The following is a 15,746-nucleotide window of genomic DNA, read 5'->3' as shown; positions in this document are numbered from 1 at the left end:
TTCATCTCCAAAGCACATACCAAGAGTCCCGTAATTCACCCTCGGGCCAAATAGGCAAATAGTTCAACACAAATAACATCATTGGGGCAGACGAGAGTGTTCCAGTAACGAAGAAACTACTTATTCTTCAAAAATACCAGGACACGTACAAAAGTATCCCTAGAATTGTAGGGCTGAAACTCCCAGAACTAACAGGGGGCATTTGGCAGCCACCCCAACAAATCACGTTTATAGGATCGAAAATCCATCCAAAATTAAAAATTGGTTTGGGATTCAACTCCCTCTAAATCTGAATTATTTGAAACAAAAATTTGCCGAAATAAGTTATTGGAACTCAAAACGATTTTCATCACCATCTAAATTTGGCTAAACGGCACAGCAAGGGAAATGTACCCCCCTTGTTTAACCTCCACCAGATCCGTATTTCTTTCCGAACATGATCAGCTGTAGCTTGTCATAACCGGCAAGGACACCAGCACCGGCAACAGCACGGAGGATGTTTGCACCAGCACCCTTGAAGAGAGACTTGGGACCCTCATTCTTGAGGATCTGAGAGAATGCATCGAACGAGCTCTTGTACTTGACAGCTTCACCAGAGGTCATCATCATTCTTCTGCGAACAGTGTCAATTGGGTAGGATGCAAGACCAGCACCGTTGGTGATGAGCCAACCAAGGGCAAAGCTAGCAAAGAAACTATCCTGTAATCATCAAAAACAAGCAAGATGTCGTGAGGCAGAAAACTAACTCAAGAACCAAACTGATCAAGCATATACACATGCGAATGAATGCTAAATGAATTTTTAACCAACATCAATTAATAAAAAAGAATTTTTTTTTTTTTTAAAAAAAAAAAAAACACAAAGAAATAATGTTATTTACAGATTATAGGTTCCAAGAGAGAACACCCATCAAGGTACTAGTGGACAAAGGGCGGGCTTTGGATGAGCCGTAGTAGACTCGAACATCCTGGGGTCGATTCCGTACTAGGAGTTCTCCTGGATTACTTGATACATAGTTCTGGGGGGTTGGGTTGTGTATCTGAGGTTTACTCTCCAGAGGTGGGTCTGAAGGGCCCTACCTTGGTGAAGTTCCATGTCCTCAAAAAAGAGAAAGCAGCAAATATCTCCCTTGACAGAGTATGTATCTGGATATTTTAGCAAAAAGAAGCTCAAGAAATTTTGAGCTTCATAACAATGACCTCATACATGAGGCCACTTCATCAGCTTCAACCATATCAGATGATTTTCTTCTAATAGAAGAAGATTGAAGACATCTTAAACGTATTTTAGGTATATAAAGAAAATACTTTTTTTACATAAACATAATATGAAAGATACCCATCCAGTTTATGTAACATGACAATAAAATTAAGACAAACTCACTATATCATATTTACACAGAATGCAGCATTAAGTCATGGTCCATGCAAAGTATTAGTTATGTCAAACGCTGTAATGATAAAGAACAAAACAGAAGAGATATGCTGACCTGCATCTTTCCAGTCAGGAGAACTGGCTTCAACGAATCGTACATTCCAAAGTAGAGACCACGATATACGATGATACCAACACATGAAATGTTGAATCCACGGTAAAGACCAGCAAGACCATCAGATTGCAATGTCTTTCTGTAGACATCAACCAGGCCATTGAATTGCCTTTCTCCCCCCTTCTTTGCAGCCTTTGAATCATTAGCCAGACGGGTACGAGCATAGTCTAGAGAGTAAACAAAGAGAAGGGATGAAGCACCAGCTGCACCACCTGATGCCAAGTTACCAGCAAACCATTTCCAGTAACCGTCCTTGTCTTTCTTGAAGTTGAAAAGCCTCTTGAAGTAATCCTTGAATGCAAAGTTCAAGGCCTGGAGCAATTCAGAGAAAATCTAGCATTAGAAGCCTGACAAAAATAGGTTTCTCAGACAAAAGAAAGGAAACAGAGAATAAAAACACTAACCTGAGTAGGGAAGTAACGGATGACATTAGCAGTGTTACCTCTCCACAATGCAACAACCCCCTCATCCTTCATTGTTCGCTTGAAACAATCACCAATACCCTTGTAGGGTTCAGAAAGCCTCCCACTTTTAATCATCTCATCCTGGTTCTGAATCAAAAGTTTAACACGCTCAATTGGAGCAGCAGCAGTCTTAGATACGGCAGCAGAGACACCGCCCATAAGGAAGTCAATAAGAAAGTGCCCTTTCTCTGCAGGGGCTGGGACAAAAATTGGGGAGGCAGTTGATGCAACCACAGATAGATCAGTGGTAGCTCTACATGCTGGCATTACAGGATACTGAAACGCAGCGTTGGAGTAATTCCCAAATGTGGCCCGCCTTTGGTACAGAGCTGGCCGATGTAAACCAGCATCATAACTCTGAACATCGGTGGAAAGACCGGAACGAAGATGGAGCTGGCCAGCTACCTTCTGAAAGACCCTGGGGTGTTGAACCTGATCAACCATTTTGACTTCCCCTGCAAGGATGCACACTATAATGTCAAAACTGGCTGATATTACAGGGAAATGCAGTGTGACAACACATAACTAAGCATCTACAACCATCGATGTTACCAGATCATCATAAATTTAAAGAACAAGAAAAAGTACATATTTCTTAAGCTTTCAACCACTCATAGATATAATAACAAAAAAGCCTAAATTTCTACCTTGAAAGAACCCACCAAAACGATGAAATCAATCACAATGACTAATAACCTGAAAATATATGAGGAAGATGAATACAAAGGAGAACAGAAAAAAATAAGACGCGACATGTGGGAAAAGTGGGAAAAAGAAGACGTCTTTAAAGCATCTCTAGCAATGTCATGCATTTCAGCTAATAAAAAAGCACCATTTTCTACTTCACCAACTATTTTTCTTAGAAACTCCAACAGATCTTCTATCATATTCTCTATTTTCTTTAACTATTATTTCTGAGTTTTTTTTTTTGGTTTTCTTAAACCATATGAAAGAGGAGAGAAAAATGACTAACAAAAAAAGAGAGAGCGGCAGAAAGAGAAGCAATTAAAAAAAGAATACATACACTACAGTAATTGCCTAAAAGTAGCTAACTAAAAAGCAAAATGTGTGTTTTAGAAAAGGAGAAGACAAGCTGCTGGACATGATTTTTATCTTATATTAGCTAAATATACACAACATGGAGGTTTTAGTGCATATGATGGAGATGCTCTTACTTCCTTTTTCAATTGCATATTGGGACAAAAAAACCTCAAGAAGCAAAAAAAAAAAAAAAAAAACTACCAGGCAAGAAAGGGAATAGTCAATGTGAAGATTTCATTATTGCCCATCCATCAAAGGAAGAAAACTGAAAAACTACACGATTAAAAAAAAATAAAAGGAAAGCAAAACAGCATTTAAATTCATAAACTTACATTTAGAACTGAACAACATTAGATATACAGTCCCACTAGATTTAGTTCAGAACATCCAAACTAAGAAGACCAAACTTGAAGAATTTACACCAAAGACTGTTCAATGTAATAATTTTGACCACAACTAGGAATGCAGAAAAGAGTCTCTACAACAAACTAATCAGCGTCAACTCTTTTATAAAATAAAAACTACAAAACCAAAAGAAGAACCACAAGTTTAGAAAAACCTCAGAAAAATAGATTTACAATAAAAATTAGAAGTCTAGAACAAAGACCGGATGATATTACGTTCCTAACAATTAGTAGCACAATGAAAAGATAGGTTCAGTCACATATCTGCTGTAACAAACTGTTTCACAATATAAACGACTATAAGTTTCAATTCAACAATTGATGAATATGATCTACAACCAAAATTGATAATCAATGCACAATCAAAGATGAGAAACATGCTCAAACTCCCAAAGGAATTAATGTAACAGTAACAAAATTGCTAATTCATCCAATAGAAATTAAAGAGCTTGCTTACAATATTGGTAAATGAGATTCAAAAAACTAATCGTTACAAGAACCAGTAACAGATATCTTCAATCTTAGATTCCATAAACCAAATTCTAAAAGATAAAGAAACCCTCAAAGTTAAAGGATAATTCACAAAAGCAATTCCGGTGAATTTCAAGTAAAAGCTCAAATCTCTCCCCAGCAAACTTAGATTTTCAATCAAATGCATAATTACGTATATTCCTTCAACGTCGCTAGGCTTCGTATCAAACTATTTTGAACAAAATATAATATAATATATACATTTAATAATGAGATCAAATTGGATTATACAAAATAGAGTAAAAATCAAACAGATCTGATTCATTCAGATAGGCAAGAAACTTGACCGTACAACGAAAATAAAGTCAAAATTTATAGTAAGACAAATAACAATCCGATCATACAAAAAAAATAGCAAGAAATTAAGAGATTCAAATACAAATACAAAAATGAACCAATAAGAAAAACAGATCTAAGAAACCAGAGGATCTTACAGCAACAAAGCCAACAACAAAAAAAAAAAAAACACGAATCAAATCTATAACACGCCGCGTAAAACGACGGCTCTACCTTCCGTGTCCGAACGAAAACGAAACTCGATCTAGAAATGAAACGGAAATCGCACAAAACAAACAGATCTAAAAGAGCTCATCACATACACAACGAAATGTATCAGATCTTAGAGATTAACACTAGTATTAGTGGTGGAACTAGAATCGGAGAGAGACAAACAGAATCTTTGCTACCTTTGGGAGAGTCTCCTCCGCCTTTCGCTGTGCGTTGAGAGAGAGAGAGAGAGGCGTCTCGTAGCGAAAGGTTGGGAGAGAGAATCGAGGAATGTGTAAGAGCGCTTTGTGTGGTGAAGAGAGGGCGAGAGAGGCTTTGAAATGCGCGAAAAAGATGGTCGCTTTTTATTGGCTCCATGTGGCGTGCGTGGCGTGGACCATGTGGTTATTTGGATGCGTGTGTCAGATTGTGCGGGGACGGTTGGATGGTGGTGGATGGGGTGAAAGAGGGCCGTTGATGTTGTTTTACTTTTTCTAGTGCAGTTGGAGGAGAAAGATCAACGGTAGGTTCAATGTAATTGGTTTTTATGACAACGACTAAGAGTATAAATTTATTTATTTAGTTGCCTTTTATGGACAAATAGTCCTCTGCAAACCATTTATTTTTAAAACAAATCAACCATACCCATGGACTATATTGTTAATTCTAATAGAAAATATCCCAATCATTTCAACACACATATATATGGTCTCCATGCACGGTGGCTCGAGTCTTATGCGACTAAGATGGTCGCCTAATGCCCCAAACTAATAATTATATAATAAATTTATATTTTTTTAAAAAAAATTCAAAAAAGCATTTTTAAGGTTATAATATGGTAAAAAGTTAATAAAATATTTTTTAATTAATGTCCGCACTTAATAATTATATAATAAATGTTATTTTCAAAACAAATTTTAAGACTAATATGGTAAAAATTTAATAAATAGTTTCTAAGACCCTCAATCATGGTAAAAATAATTACAAATTGAAAGTCTCATTATTCACATTTAAAAAAAAAAAAATCCATTAATTCTTGAAAAAAAATTTACTTATTTAGTGTTCGTTTGGGTTTGCGATTTCAAAAAGTGCGATTTAATAATAACGATTTTAAAATGTGCGATTTGAAAAAGTGATTTTTATTAACGGAGTTAAGCGTTTGGCAAAATCGTAGTTTGATCTTTAAAATTACAAGTTAGCTTTTTAAAATTTCATGTTTTAAAAAAAGCACCACATTGCCTATGTTTTCTGCATTTTTAAATCACAATTTTTTAAAAACACAATTTTCAAACAGTTTATTTTTGACAATTTAATTTAAAATCACATTTTTTATTTACGAAATTACAATCTCAAACGCACCCTTACCTTGTTAAAAGTTCCATTTTTACATTCAAAATTAGTCTACTGTGCTTTATTTTTTCTCAACCTTTATTTGAATTGAATGGGTCAAAATGTATGTGTCAGAATTTTCCTTTCTTGGTTCAATGAGTGGTTGAACATTTTTGTTCCAAATGAGCAAATTCAGTCTACTTGTTCTAGAAGGATACAAGTATGTTAAAGAATGCTTGTTGGACTATTATTCAAAAATTAAAAACTAAAAATAAATAAAATCTATTACAACGATTTATTTGGTAAAACTTTTTCTTTCTTCCTTTCGTTTTTTCTTTTCATAACAAAAAAATAAAATCCCAAAATACTTAAATTTATTTTCACATTTCTATGAAATGGAACATTTTTTTTTTAAAAAAAATAATAATAAAAAACAATTTCTAAAAAGTATTAGCAAATGGAATCATGGATGAACTATGTCATTTGTCAAAGATATCGTTGTCCCTTTCCACCAATTTTTGGGAAGGAAATTCAAAATTGAATAGCGGTAAGACTTTACGAAGTTTGGCCATTCAACATTGAAGCCTCATGATAAAAAAAGAAACTTCAAATTTTATTCTGATTAAAATCAAAATCCAGTCCTGTTTAAGTCAACAAGATCAAAAGCTGCTTAAGGGGAAAAAAATTACAAAAAAGGAAAAAAAAAAAAAAAGAAAAAGAAAAAAAGAAAATCGACTATCTTGTAATTGATTTGCCTAGGACATGAGAAGAATTATTTAGAAACAACAAAATGCTTAAAAAAAAAAAAATAGAGGGTTGCAAGATTCTTGCAACGCATGACTCAAAAGGCGTTAAAATGTTAATTTAAATAATTACATTTATTATTTTTTATTAATTTAAACGTTTAGGACAAATTGATTTAACATGAAATTAGATAATTAAAATAATTTTTTTTATTTTAATTAAAATAGTGCACGTGTTGTCTAGTCTTAACCATAAGGAAGGTAATAAAATATTAATTTAAATGATTAAATTCACTATTTTTAATTTTTTTTTTTTTTTTTATCTCAATCTATTAAAAGTGGAAAAAGGAGGAGGAAGCACAAAAAGAAGGATTTTTTTTTCATCTTGGGTGTGGGTTTGATTTCTGTGTATGGTATATATAGGATGCCAAAAGAAGATCACCTGGCCTATATAATGATTCAAGAAATACATTATTATGACAGATTTGCAGATTCATCCTTTATTTATATATTAATTACACATCAACTGCATTAACAAATCAGAATATCACGAGATTCTTTTAGAGCCCATTTTAGATTTAGTCCTTTTTGGTCTAGCTATAATATGAACAAAGTTGAGTGCTTTTTTTTTTTTTTTTTTAATAGATAGTTGAGTGCTCTCACATGAGGACAAAAAATTATTACAAACCGATTTGTAGAAAATTTTATACAACCCACATATAATAGTGACATGTGTCATTTAAACATGTGAAAATCACATGTTTTTTTATTAATGCTATTAAAATAACATGTGTTACTCATATGTTAAGGGACACATGTCAATCTTATATGTGGGTTATATGAAATTTTCTAAAACCGATTTGTAGGAAATTTATGTCCCTCTCATAATCTATCATTTGTAACCAAATTTTGTCATATAGTTAAATAAAATATGAGAGGATCCAAAATAATTCAGAGCATTTTAATTCAACCGCATTAAATTCTGTGCTCCCTCAACAGTCACATCTATTTTCTCCTCCTCTATGCCTAATCCTGCTCAGAGCATCCCTAACAGAATAGGTAAATAGTTCATAATAGCCAAATTGGTTCACAATAGTCAAATTTAACTATTATGAGTAATTTTTCGTCTCCTGTAAAATAGGCAAAATAGATTTTTTTTTTTTTTTTCTTTTTCTTTTAGTGTGAATAGTAAATAGATTCTTCTGCTATTCACACTGAAAGAGTTTTTTATTATTTTCTCTCTCCCTTTCCTTTTTTTCTCTCTCTCTCTCTCTCTCTCTCTCTCTCCCCCTATTTATTTCATACTTTTTCCAACACAAAATAATATTTAAATGCAAGTAAAGAGTAAAATATAAAATATGTTGGAGAGAATATAAAAAAAAGTAGTAGTTAAAATAGATAGTTGCACTTTTTCAATAATTACTTTGGCTATTATTACTAGAAATGATCTCACCATATAGTCGTTGCTGTCACTAGAATCACCACCACCGTCAACCATTGCCACAACCATCTTCACCTTATTCTAGTATGTCTTTTCCAAATAATTTGGACCATTTGTGATAAGGTGGTATGATTGAATTTGATTTTGTTTCACAGTTTTGTACTCTACCTTTATAATGGAGTATGATTCTCTTAATTTCAAATGAAATGAATGGTATCTATTTCATGGTCATGATTTAAAATTGGTACATCTAACGATGTCCATAATATACATCATTAAATGCATTTAAATTGTGCCTATGAAATAAATAATATAATTTCAAATTAAATGGAAATGAGCCTTGTCCTTTATAATAATGTAGGTTATTCAATGCATTAAAGTATACTAATGCAGGTTATTCAATGCAGGCTTTGATAGCACGTAGAAAAGTAGAGAAGAAAGAGAAATACTTCGAGAACTTGATATTGTGCCATAAGGCTACATTGGTTAAATTTCCTGTCTCAATATAGTAGACTCTTCTTGAGTTGAATTAACAGAGAAGTTCAAGGGAAACTCACTCACCTTGAACCAACATAAACCAAAAGTTTAGCACAAAATAATATTTTTCAAAAATAGAATTAGTATCTTAAAGTTGTTGGGACAAACACACAAATATATAGGATTAGTATGTGACGAATGACTTAAGAAGGGCTAATATCAGAATGCAGAGATAAAAGATGAACTCTACCTAGCTACTAAGAGATTAAGACACAAACAACCACCCAACCCATTCTCGGAGTTATTGAACTCTTCATGACATAAACATGGCATGAAATTGAACTTAGAAAACTTGAGAAGAACAAGGATTAACATCAACAAAATCTATAATCGTAATATTAAAACCTGCCGCTCTTTGCTCTATCAACAATCCCACAAAGTATACACTAAAACGACCCAACAGTCTTAAAAGACTCATGAACATGCGTCAACATGTCCCGGTCCCTATTCCACTCTGGTGTAGGCGCATTAACAAAATGCGCATAGAGCTTATTATTAGCACAAGTAACGGAGATCAAACTATGTGCCGCAACACCATCAATCTCGTACACATAAAAAACCTGTCCACTTTCATCCTTCCTCTCCTCGGATGTCACCTTGTCTGCGCTCGCTATCAAGTCCTGCAAATCCACGTCTGACAGTGCCAAGTTGTTCAACACCGCATCCTTAGGGGCCAGCTGACGAAACCCAGAAAGGAACGTGAGGTACTCTCGCTCGGACCTGTTACAATATTGATAAACAAATAAATTCAGTACCATCAGTAGAATTATTATACGGATGTTATACAACTAAAATAATATGGTAGTAAAAAATAACCTTTTCTTTGGGTTGTAGAATTCGCTGTCGGTGCCATTGGTTCCCTTCTCAACCTTTGACACCAACCGCTCTTTCCAACCGTCCGGTATGTCGTAGATGTACTCGGCGGAGGCTTTCTTGTCAGAGTTTCCGCCGTAGCCACCATAGTTGGCTGCACTAGCGGCAGTGCCGTAGTAGAGGTGGTAGGTTGTGGGTGGGGAGTCAGCTAGGGAAGGAGGAGGAGTGGTGAGGAGTGTGGTGGCAAGGGCTGTGGCAGTTAGAGTGGTAGTTAATAAGGCAGTTAGGGGAGGCTTGGTGGGTGGGATAGGGAGATGGGGTTTGGTCAAAGGTGGAGTTTTTGGTGGTTTTGTGGCGGTGGAAGAGGAGGAGGAGGAGGAGAAGATGGCTGAGGGTGAGAATATGGTGGCCATGGAGATGGAAAGGTGTGGTTTTTTTTTTTTTTTTTGTCTGCTATCTCTATTGAGGCTTGGAAGATTTTCCTTATCCAATACTCTGGAAGAGAGCTTGTGTTAGGATCCAAACGATTGAGATTACTCCTTTTTCAGTTGCATATTAGGACAAAAAAACCTCAACAAGCAAAAAAAATACTAGCAGACAAGAAAGGGAATCGTCACTCTAAAGATTTCATTATTGCTCATCCATCAAAGGAAGAAAACCAAAAACTACACGATTTAAAAAAATAAAAGGAAAGCAAAACAGCATTTAAATTCATAAACTGACATTTAGAACTGAACAACATTAGATATGCAGTCCCACTAGCAATCGATTTAGTTCAGAACATCCAAACTAATTACCCCATCCCCAGAAGACCAAACTTGAAGAATTTACACCAAAGACTGTTCAATTTAATAATTTTGACCACAACTAGGAATGCAGAAAAGAGTCTCTACAACAAACTAATCAGAGTAAACTCTTTCATAAAATAAAAACTACAAAACCAAAAGAAGAACCACAAGTTCAGAAAAACCTCAGAAAAATAGTTTTAGAATAAAAATTAGCAATCTAGAACAAAGACCGGATGATATTACGTCCCTAACAATTAGTAGCACAATGAAATGCTTGGTTCAGTCACATATCTGCTGTAACAAACAGTTTCACAACATAAAAGACTATAAGTTTCAATTCAACAATTGGCGAATATGATATATAACCAAAATTGACAATCAATGCACAATCAAAGATTATTGGTAAATGAGATTCAAAAACAAATCGCAGCCAAGATAAAAGGCATTACAAAAACCAGCTAACAGATATCTTCAATCTTTGACTCCGTCACTCCAAAATCTTTGCTACCTTTGGGAGAGCCTCCTCCGACTTTCGCTGCGCGTTGAGAGAGAGAGAGAGAGAGAGAAGCGAAAGGTTGTGAGAGAGGATCGAGGAATGTATAAGATCGCTTTGTGTGGTGGAGAGAGGGCGAGAGAGGATTTGAAATGCGCGAAAAAAAGAGGGTCGCCTTTTATTGGCTTCTGTTTAAAGTCAACAGGATCAAAAGCGCTTATAGATATATTTATCCGCTAATTTTTCACAAATTATCTTATTTATAATGCGGTATTGAATTATAGAATAGTTGTGATTTTATTTTTTAAAAAAATTAATAATTTCCTACCATATAAGATAATTATGTTTTTAATTATATAAAAAATTAGTAAGAAATCATATCTAAAGCGCTTATAACAAAAAAAAATACACAACAAAAATACATATACTCTCGAACTATCAATAAGACAAATATATCTTTATAAATTCGAAGAAAAAAAATTAAAAAAAAAAAACCATTTTTTTTAAGATTAAAAAAAGCAATTCTTTTTAAAAAAATGAGAAAAATGAAAATTCAAGAGGTGGCCAAAAACTAAAATTATATAAAACAAAACCGAACAAATTATTTTTTCGGTTTTTTTTTTAATTTTTTTTAAAAAAAATAATTTTTTTGTTTTGTTTTGTTTTTAAGAATTTTATAATTTTATGAATAATATTTTTGTTATTGTGGAGCACATAGACATTGTTTGGTAATTTAAGGGTAAATTGACACACTCGATAATTTTTTAGGCACATTAACAATTGAGTAATAGTTTAAAGGAGTACGTGACTTTTCTTCAAATATATCTATCTCAACTATTGGTAAATTTAGTAGATGGAGAATAATAATAAAAAAACGTAAAATAAACTATTTTGTAATTGATTTGCCTATGACATGTGATGTGATCCATTCTTTAAAAACAATCAAAAGGTTGCAACATTCTTGCACTCAAAAAAGCATTCAAATGTTAATTTAAATAATTATATTTATTATTTTAACCTTACGAGACAAATTTATTTAACACGGAATCAAATAATTAAAATAGTTTTTTATTTCAATTAAAATAACATACTTGTTTTTTTTGAAAGGAAATATTGAACGTGTTGCGTTGTCTGATTTTACACATGAAGAGAGTATTAAAATATTAATTTAAATAATAAAATTTACTCTTTCTTTTTTTTTTTTTTTTTTTTAAAATCTCAGTCTATAAAATAATGTGACTGTAATAAACAAAAAGAGTTTGTGTGCTTTTGGTTTCTTAAACTTCGCCGTTTCGAAATTGTTTAATGAACACAGAAAATGTTGACTTTGATTTCATCTAAAAGTCCTACACTTTGTATCTATTTTAATATTTTCTTTGACTTTTAAACATCCCATATCCCAGGAGCACGGCATCTAAAGCTTGAGTAACGCACGCTATAAACTATATTTTTATTTTATATTATTGACGTGATAATACTAATTAACTTTTAAATTTAAAAGTGTGATTTATAGCGTTATTTATTTTAATATGTAGTTTTTATTTTTTTAAATCTTTTAATTTAATGATATAATTGTATTTTCACACATATGATACAGTTAAAAAGAGATAAGTGTAGTTAAAAAGAGTGATTAAATACCAGATGCCTTTAATACATTTCCTCAATCTAAACGACATTAACTGGGCAGATCCATTGGGCTCCTATTTCACATGTCCAGCTGGACCAGCTTGATTTCCCTGATATAATGGGCCATGTCTCAAAGCCCAATACATAAATAGCCATTCATTTTAATGGGCCTTGGCTTCAAACAAAGAATGCGAAACAATTGTCAAAATGCCCAAAAGAGTATGCACAAATCGACCTTCAACAGGATCTGTAGCCATCTTTTATGATTTAATTAAAATATATATATATATATATATAGTGGATCGATTGTTCTTGTACAAGGCAATGTAATCCACCCTTTACTATCTTGCTAATCTAGGATTGGTGCTCTGGTTTAACACCCCTGAGGCTAAATTGCATTTTGCAAGATTTCAAGGTCGTAAAACTGACCATTGAAAACCAGCTTGTATAAAGAGGATCCCTAAGAGTTTATACAATTTATATGGTTAAGATTGCATTTAACCAATGTGGGACACGTAACAAAACTAATGTGTGACTTAGTACGTACGAACACCTTTGTAATCGACCTATTCAATGTGAGATTAGCTTTCGAACACAATTTCGGGCGTAAATTTACAGATCATTTGATTGGAGCCTGGAAATCTTTTTGTTTCATTAATTTCTAAATGGAAGGAGGTTGAAGTCAACAAAGCCTTTGCCAAACCACTTAAGATAGTTTCTTGTATCCTTTGATATTTTTTGATTTCTTTTCAGTTTCCTGTATCTTGCTCTTCCCATTGGCCCATGCTGTTTTGTGCTTGCAGCCACATGATGTCTATACATTCCTAGGAATTGGTCTCTGAATAGAACAAATCCACTGAAGACAACCCTGCTTGGATTTCCTCCGATTCCACTCAGGACTTGTGCTAAGTGAGTAAACTTCACGTCAAATAAAGAATGAATGGAAATTTGGACTGACTGGAATTTGGCAAGGTACAATTGCAGCCAAATGGAATCTTAGGTTAGTATTCTCAGCTATCTTTTCAAACTAGAGAGAGAGAGAGAGAGAGAGAGAGAGAGAGAGAGAGAGAGTGGCATTAATATGATGGTTTGTGTGGCCCATTGCCACCGTGACCATTCAATTCAAGGCAGGATGACTTGTTTTCTAGCGTTTGTTATGCGAGTTTGGTTCATGAGCTCTACAGAGAAGTGTCGGTTTCTATCTGGATTTGCGGGATTTGCCTGCTTGTGGCATTAAAGTAAAAGGAAAATTAGTTCTGCATTTTGTTCCAAGGCTTGAATCTGTGTGATGTCTGAGTCGAAAATTATGCTGTCGAAAATTATGCTGGTGTTCTACTCTTTCTGTAAGGCTGTAATGCATCCGGTGAGATATATTAAATGCATGTATAGCCACTCTGTTTTGTTGTTGGAAAGTCAAAAATAAAGAGAAAATCTGAAAATTCAAAGGAGAAGAGATTTGAAGAATATTTAAAGAAACTAATACAATGAAATTGATTATGCATGCACTTCCAGAGAATTATCCTTAAGATACAATTTTCCCGATGTGATATAAATGGTGTCATGAAAATCGTATCTCCAGGTATTGCAACTTTTATTATAATTTTCTTACAAATTGATATGTTAGTCCATGTAACACTACTACGTCAACGACAATCAAATTTAATTATTTATTTAGTGGTTGATAAGTATTACATGTACTTATAAACTAATGTCATGGTCCACGTGACACTATCACGTCAACTACAATCAAATTTAGTAATTAGCGTGATAAGTTTCGCATGGATTTCCACCTCAAATAATAAAGAATTTGCAGTAAAAATCACAATGTTTAACAACACCAAGAACAGCAGAAGAGAGATAAGGACCACATACAGAAGAGAGACAAATCACGAAAAAGAAGCAAACTTGAAACTAGTCTTTTCAAACGTGGACCATAGGCACCCGGCCCTTTGGGAAGAGATTTGTCCTTCATGTGAAGTTAACATTAATTCCTAGTCTTCAAACCTCTTCTACGGACACTGGAGGGGGCAAGGAAGTAGCCGTTTACTTCACAACTAGTATACAAATTATATTTTGTTAATTACTAATTTACAACATTGTTTTCTCTTGAAAAAATATCTTAAAAAACAAATAATAATAATAAACTTATTTGCTTCCAACTGCATGTCACTAATTTAACATCCAAATGCTGTATTTCTAACACCTGCTTTTGCAGCTTGCTTTATTATTATTATCATTATTTTCTTGTAACAGTTTCATGATGGATCCATGCTGTGCTGATCAGTGACAACAAGGTGCTCAAATTAATGGCTTTGCAGCTCCATGAGGAAGCTGTCTCTATCATCTGTAGATTGGTGCTTGTTTTAAAGGTCCGTTTTTTGCCACACTATCCTCTGCTAACCCTTGAAAATAGCTGCTGTCTGGTTTAAGAGATTACAGTCACTGTCCATCTTCTTCATAAGATGATGTCATTTGGAGACTTGGGGTGTGTTCACAGGGGTGAAAGTTGTCTTCTTGATCATGACCATGTATGATGTATCCATTAGATGCTCCATTGGCCACTCACTTCCCCAGGTCAATCTTTTTGTTTCCTTATACTTGAGCAAATTGCTCTTGGAATCAGGCCAGTTCAAGTCTTGGTAGATTTTCTCATAACTAACATACAAGTGGTAAAGTGCTCATGTAATGCTGAGGGTGTTTCTTTTGCATTTGTATATAGGGTGTATTTGTCTAGTTGTGGTGTTTGTTCTATCTGTGTTGGGCTGCACTGCACTGTGCTTGTTAATAAAAGTTAGCTGTCATTTATTGAAATAAGAAAGAAAATCACATAAAAGAAAAAGAAGAGTAAATGTACTTCTATAATTTAATTTTCTAAAAATTCCTCTGATTGAATTCAATTTTGATGTAAAAAAAAGCTTCTTTCCCTTGATGTTATGGAAATTTGTGCTTCTCTAAGATGCTTTATTGAGAAACACCCATTAGTACATCCAAATTTTTACAGTACAACAAGGAGGCCAGAGAAAAGGAGGGCCGGGGTGGGGGGCACCCAATTTTAACTTAACTGGGATGTGGCCTGCTCAAGAAAATGCCATAGAATTGATGGTTTGCTGGACAGATAACTCACAGAAGACAGAAGGCAATAATTGCAGTGACCAAACCGACTTTGTGGGTCATTTGTAATGGCATGTTTTGAGCCATGGAGATAGACCGGATTGACTTGGTCTGCACCAAGTGGGTATGACCGTTCTGAATTTTTAGCAATTTAATTTGCTGTCTAGTAATTCGAAAGTAAATGTGAGAGAGTTTTTATGGAGTTTACGTGTACATACATGTAAATGGGATGTTCAAGACTTGTGTAGTCCGGTATGCCCTATAAAAGTGCTCGAATTGCTAGCAATTTATACATCAAAATTATTGAAAATTTTTATCCGGTTAGGACCGTAGGGAGACAAAGCAAAGTGAAGGTGTCCATAAATTATTGGATATATATTTTACTACAAA

At 34.0% G+C, this 15,746-nt stretch overlaps 2 protein-coding genes across 3 annotated transcripts; both read right to left on the bottom strand.

The window, feature by feature from the left end:
• LOC133879553 (ADP,ATP carrier protein 1, mitochondrial-like) lies at positions 1-4,835 on the bottom strand. The gene is made up of 4 exons (XM_062318163.1): positions 4,676-4,835; positions 1,954-2,468; positions 1,490-1,861; positions 1-699 (listed from the first exon to the last, which is right to left on the bottom strand). The coding sequence occupies exons 2-4, from the start codon at positions 2,455-2,457 to the stop codon at positions 403-405; spliced, it is 1,173 nt and encodes a 390-aa protein (XP_062174147.1). The 5' UTR covers positions 2,458-2,468; positions 4,676-4,835; the 3' UTR covers positions 1-402.
• Positions 4,836-8,833: 3,998 nt separating this feature from the next.
• LOC133880534 (thylakoid lumenal 19 kDa protein, chloroplastic) lies at positions 8,834-10,790 on the bottom strand. Of its 2 annotated transcripts, none has more exons than XM_062319486.1 (3): positions 10,635-10,790; positions 9,342-9,833; positions 8,834-9,245 (listed from the first exon to the last, which is right to left on the bottom strand). In XM_062319486.1, the coding sequence occupies exons 2-3, from the start codon at positions 9,749-9,751 to the stop codon at positions 8,912-8,914; spliced, it is 744 nt and encodes a 247-aa protein (XP_062175470.1). In that variant the 5' UTR covers positions 9,752-9,833; positions 10,635-10,790; the 3' UTR covers positions 8,834-8,911. The 2 variants fall into 2 exon arrangements, with proteins under 2 accessions (XP_062175470.1, XP_062175469.1); XM_062319485.1 differs by having other exon boundaries at positions 10,576-10,770.
• Positions 10,791-15,746: the final 4,956 nt, after the last annotated feature.

The sequence above is a fragment of the Alnus glutinosa genome, chromosome 10 (genome assembly GCF_958979055.1).
Source record: "Alnus glutinosa chromosome 10, dhAlnGlut1.1, whole genome shotgun sequence".
NCBI lineage: Eukaryota > Viridiplantae > Streptophyta > Magnoliopsida > Fagales > Betulaceae > Alnus > Alnus glutinosa.
The sequence above is the reverse complement of the archived record's forward strand: the minus strand, read 5'-3'. Positions and strand labels throughout refer to the sequence as shown.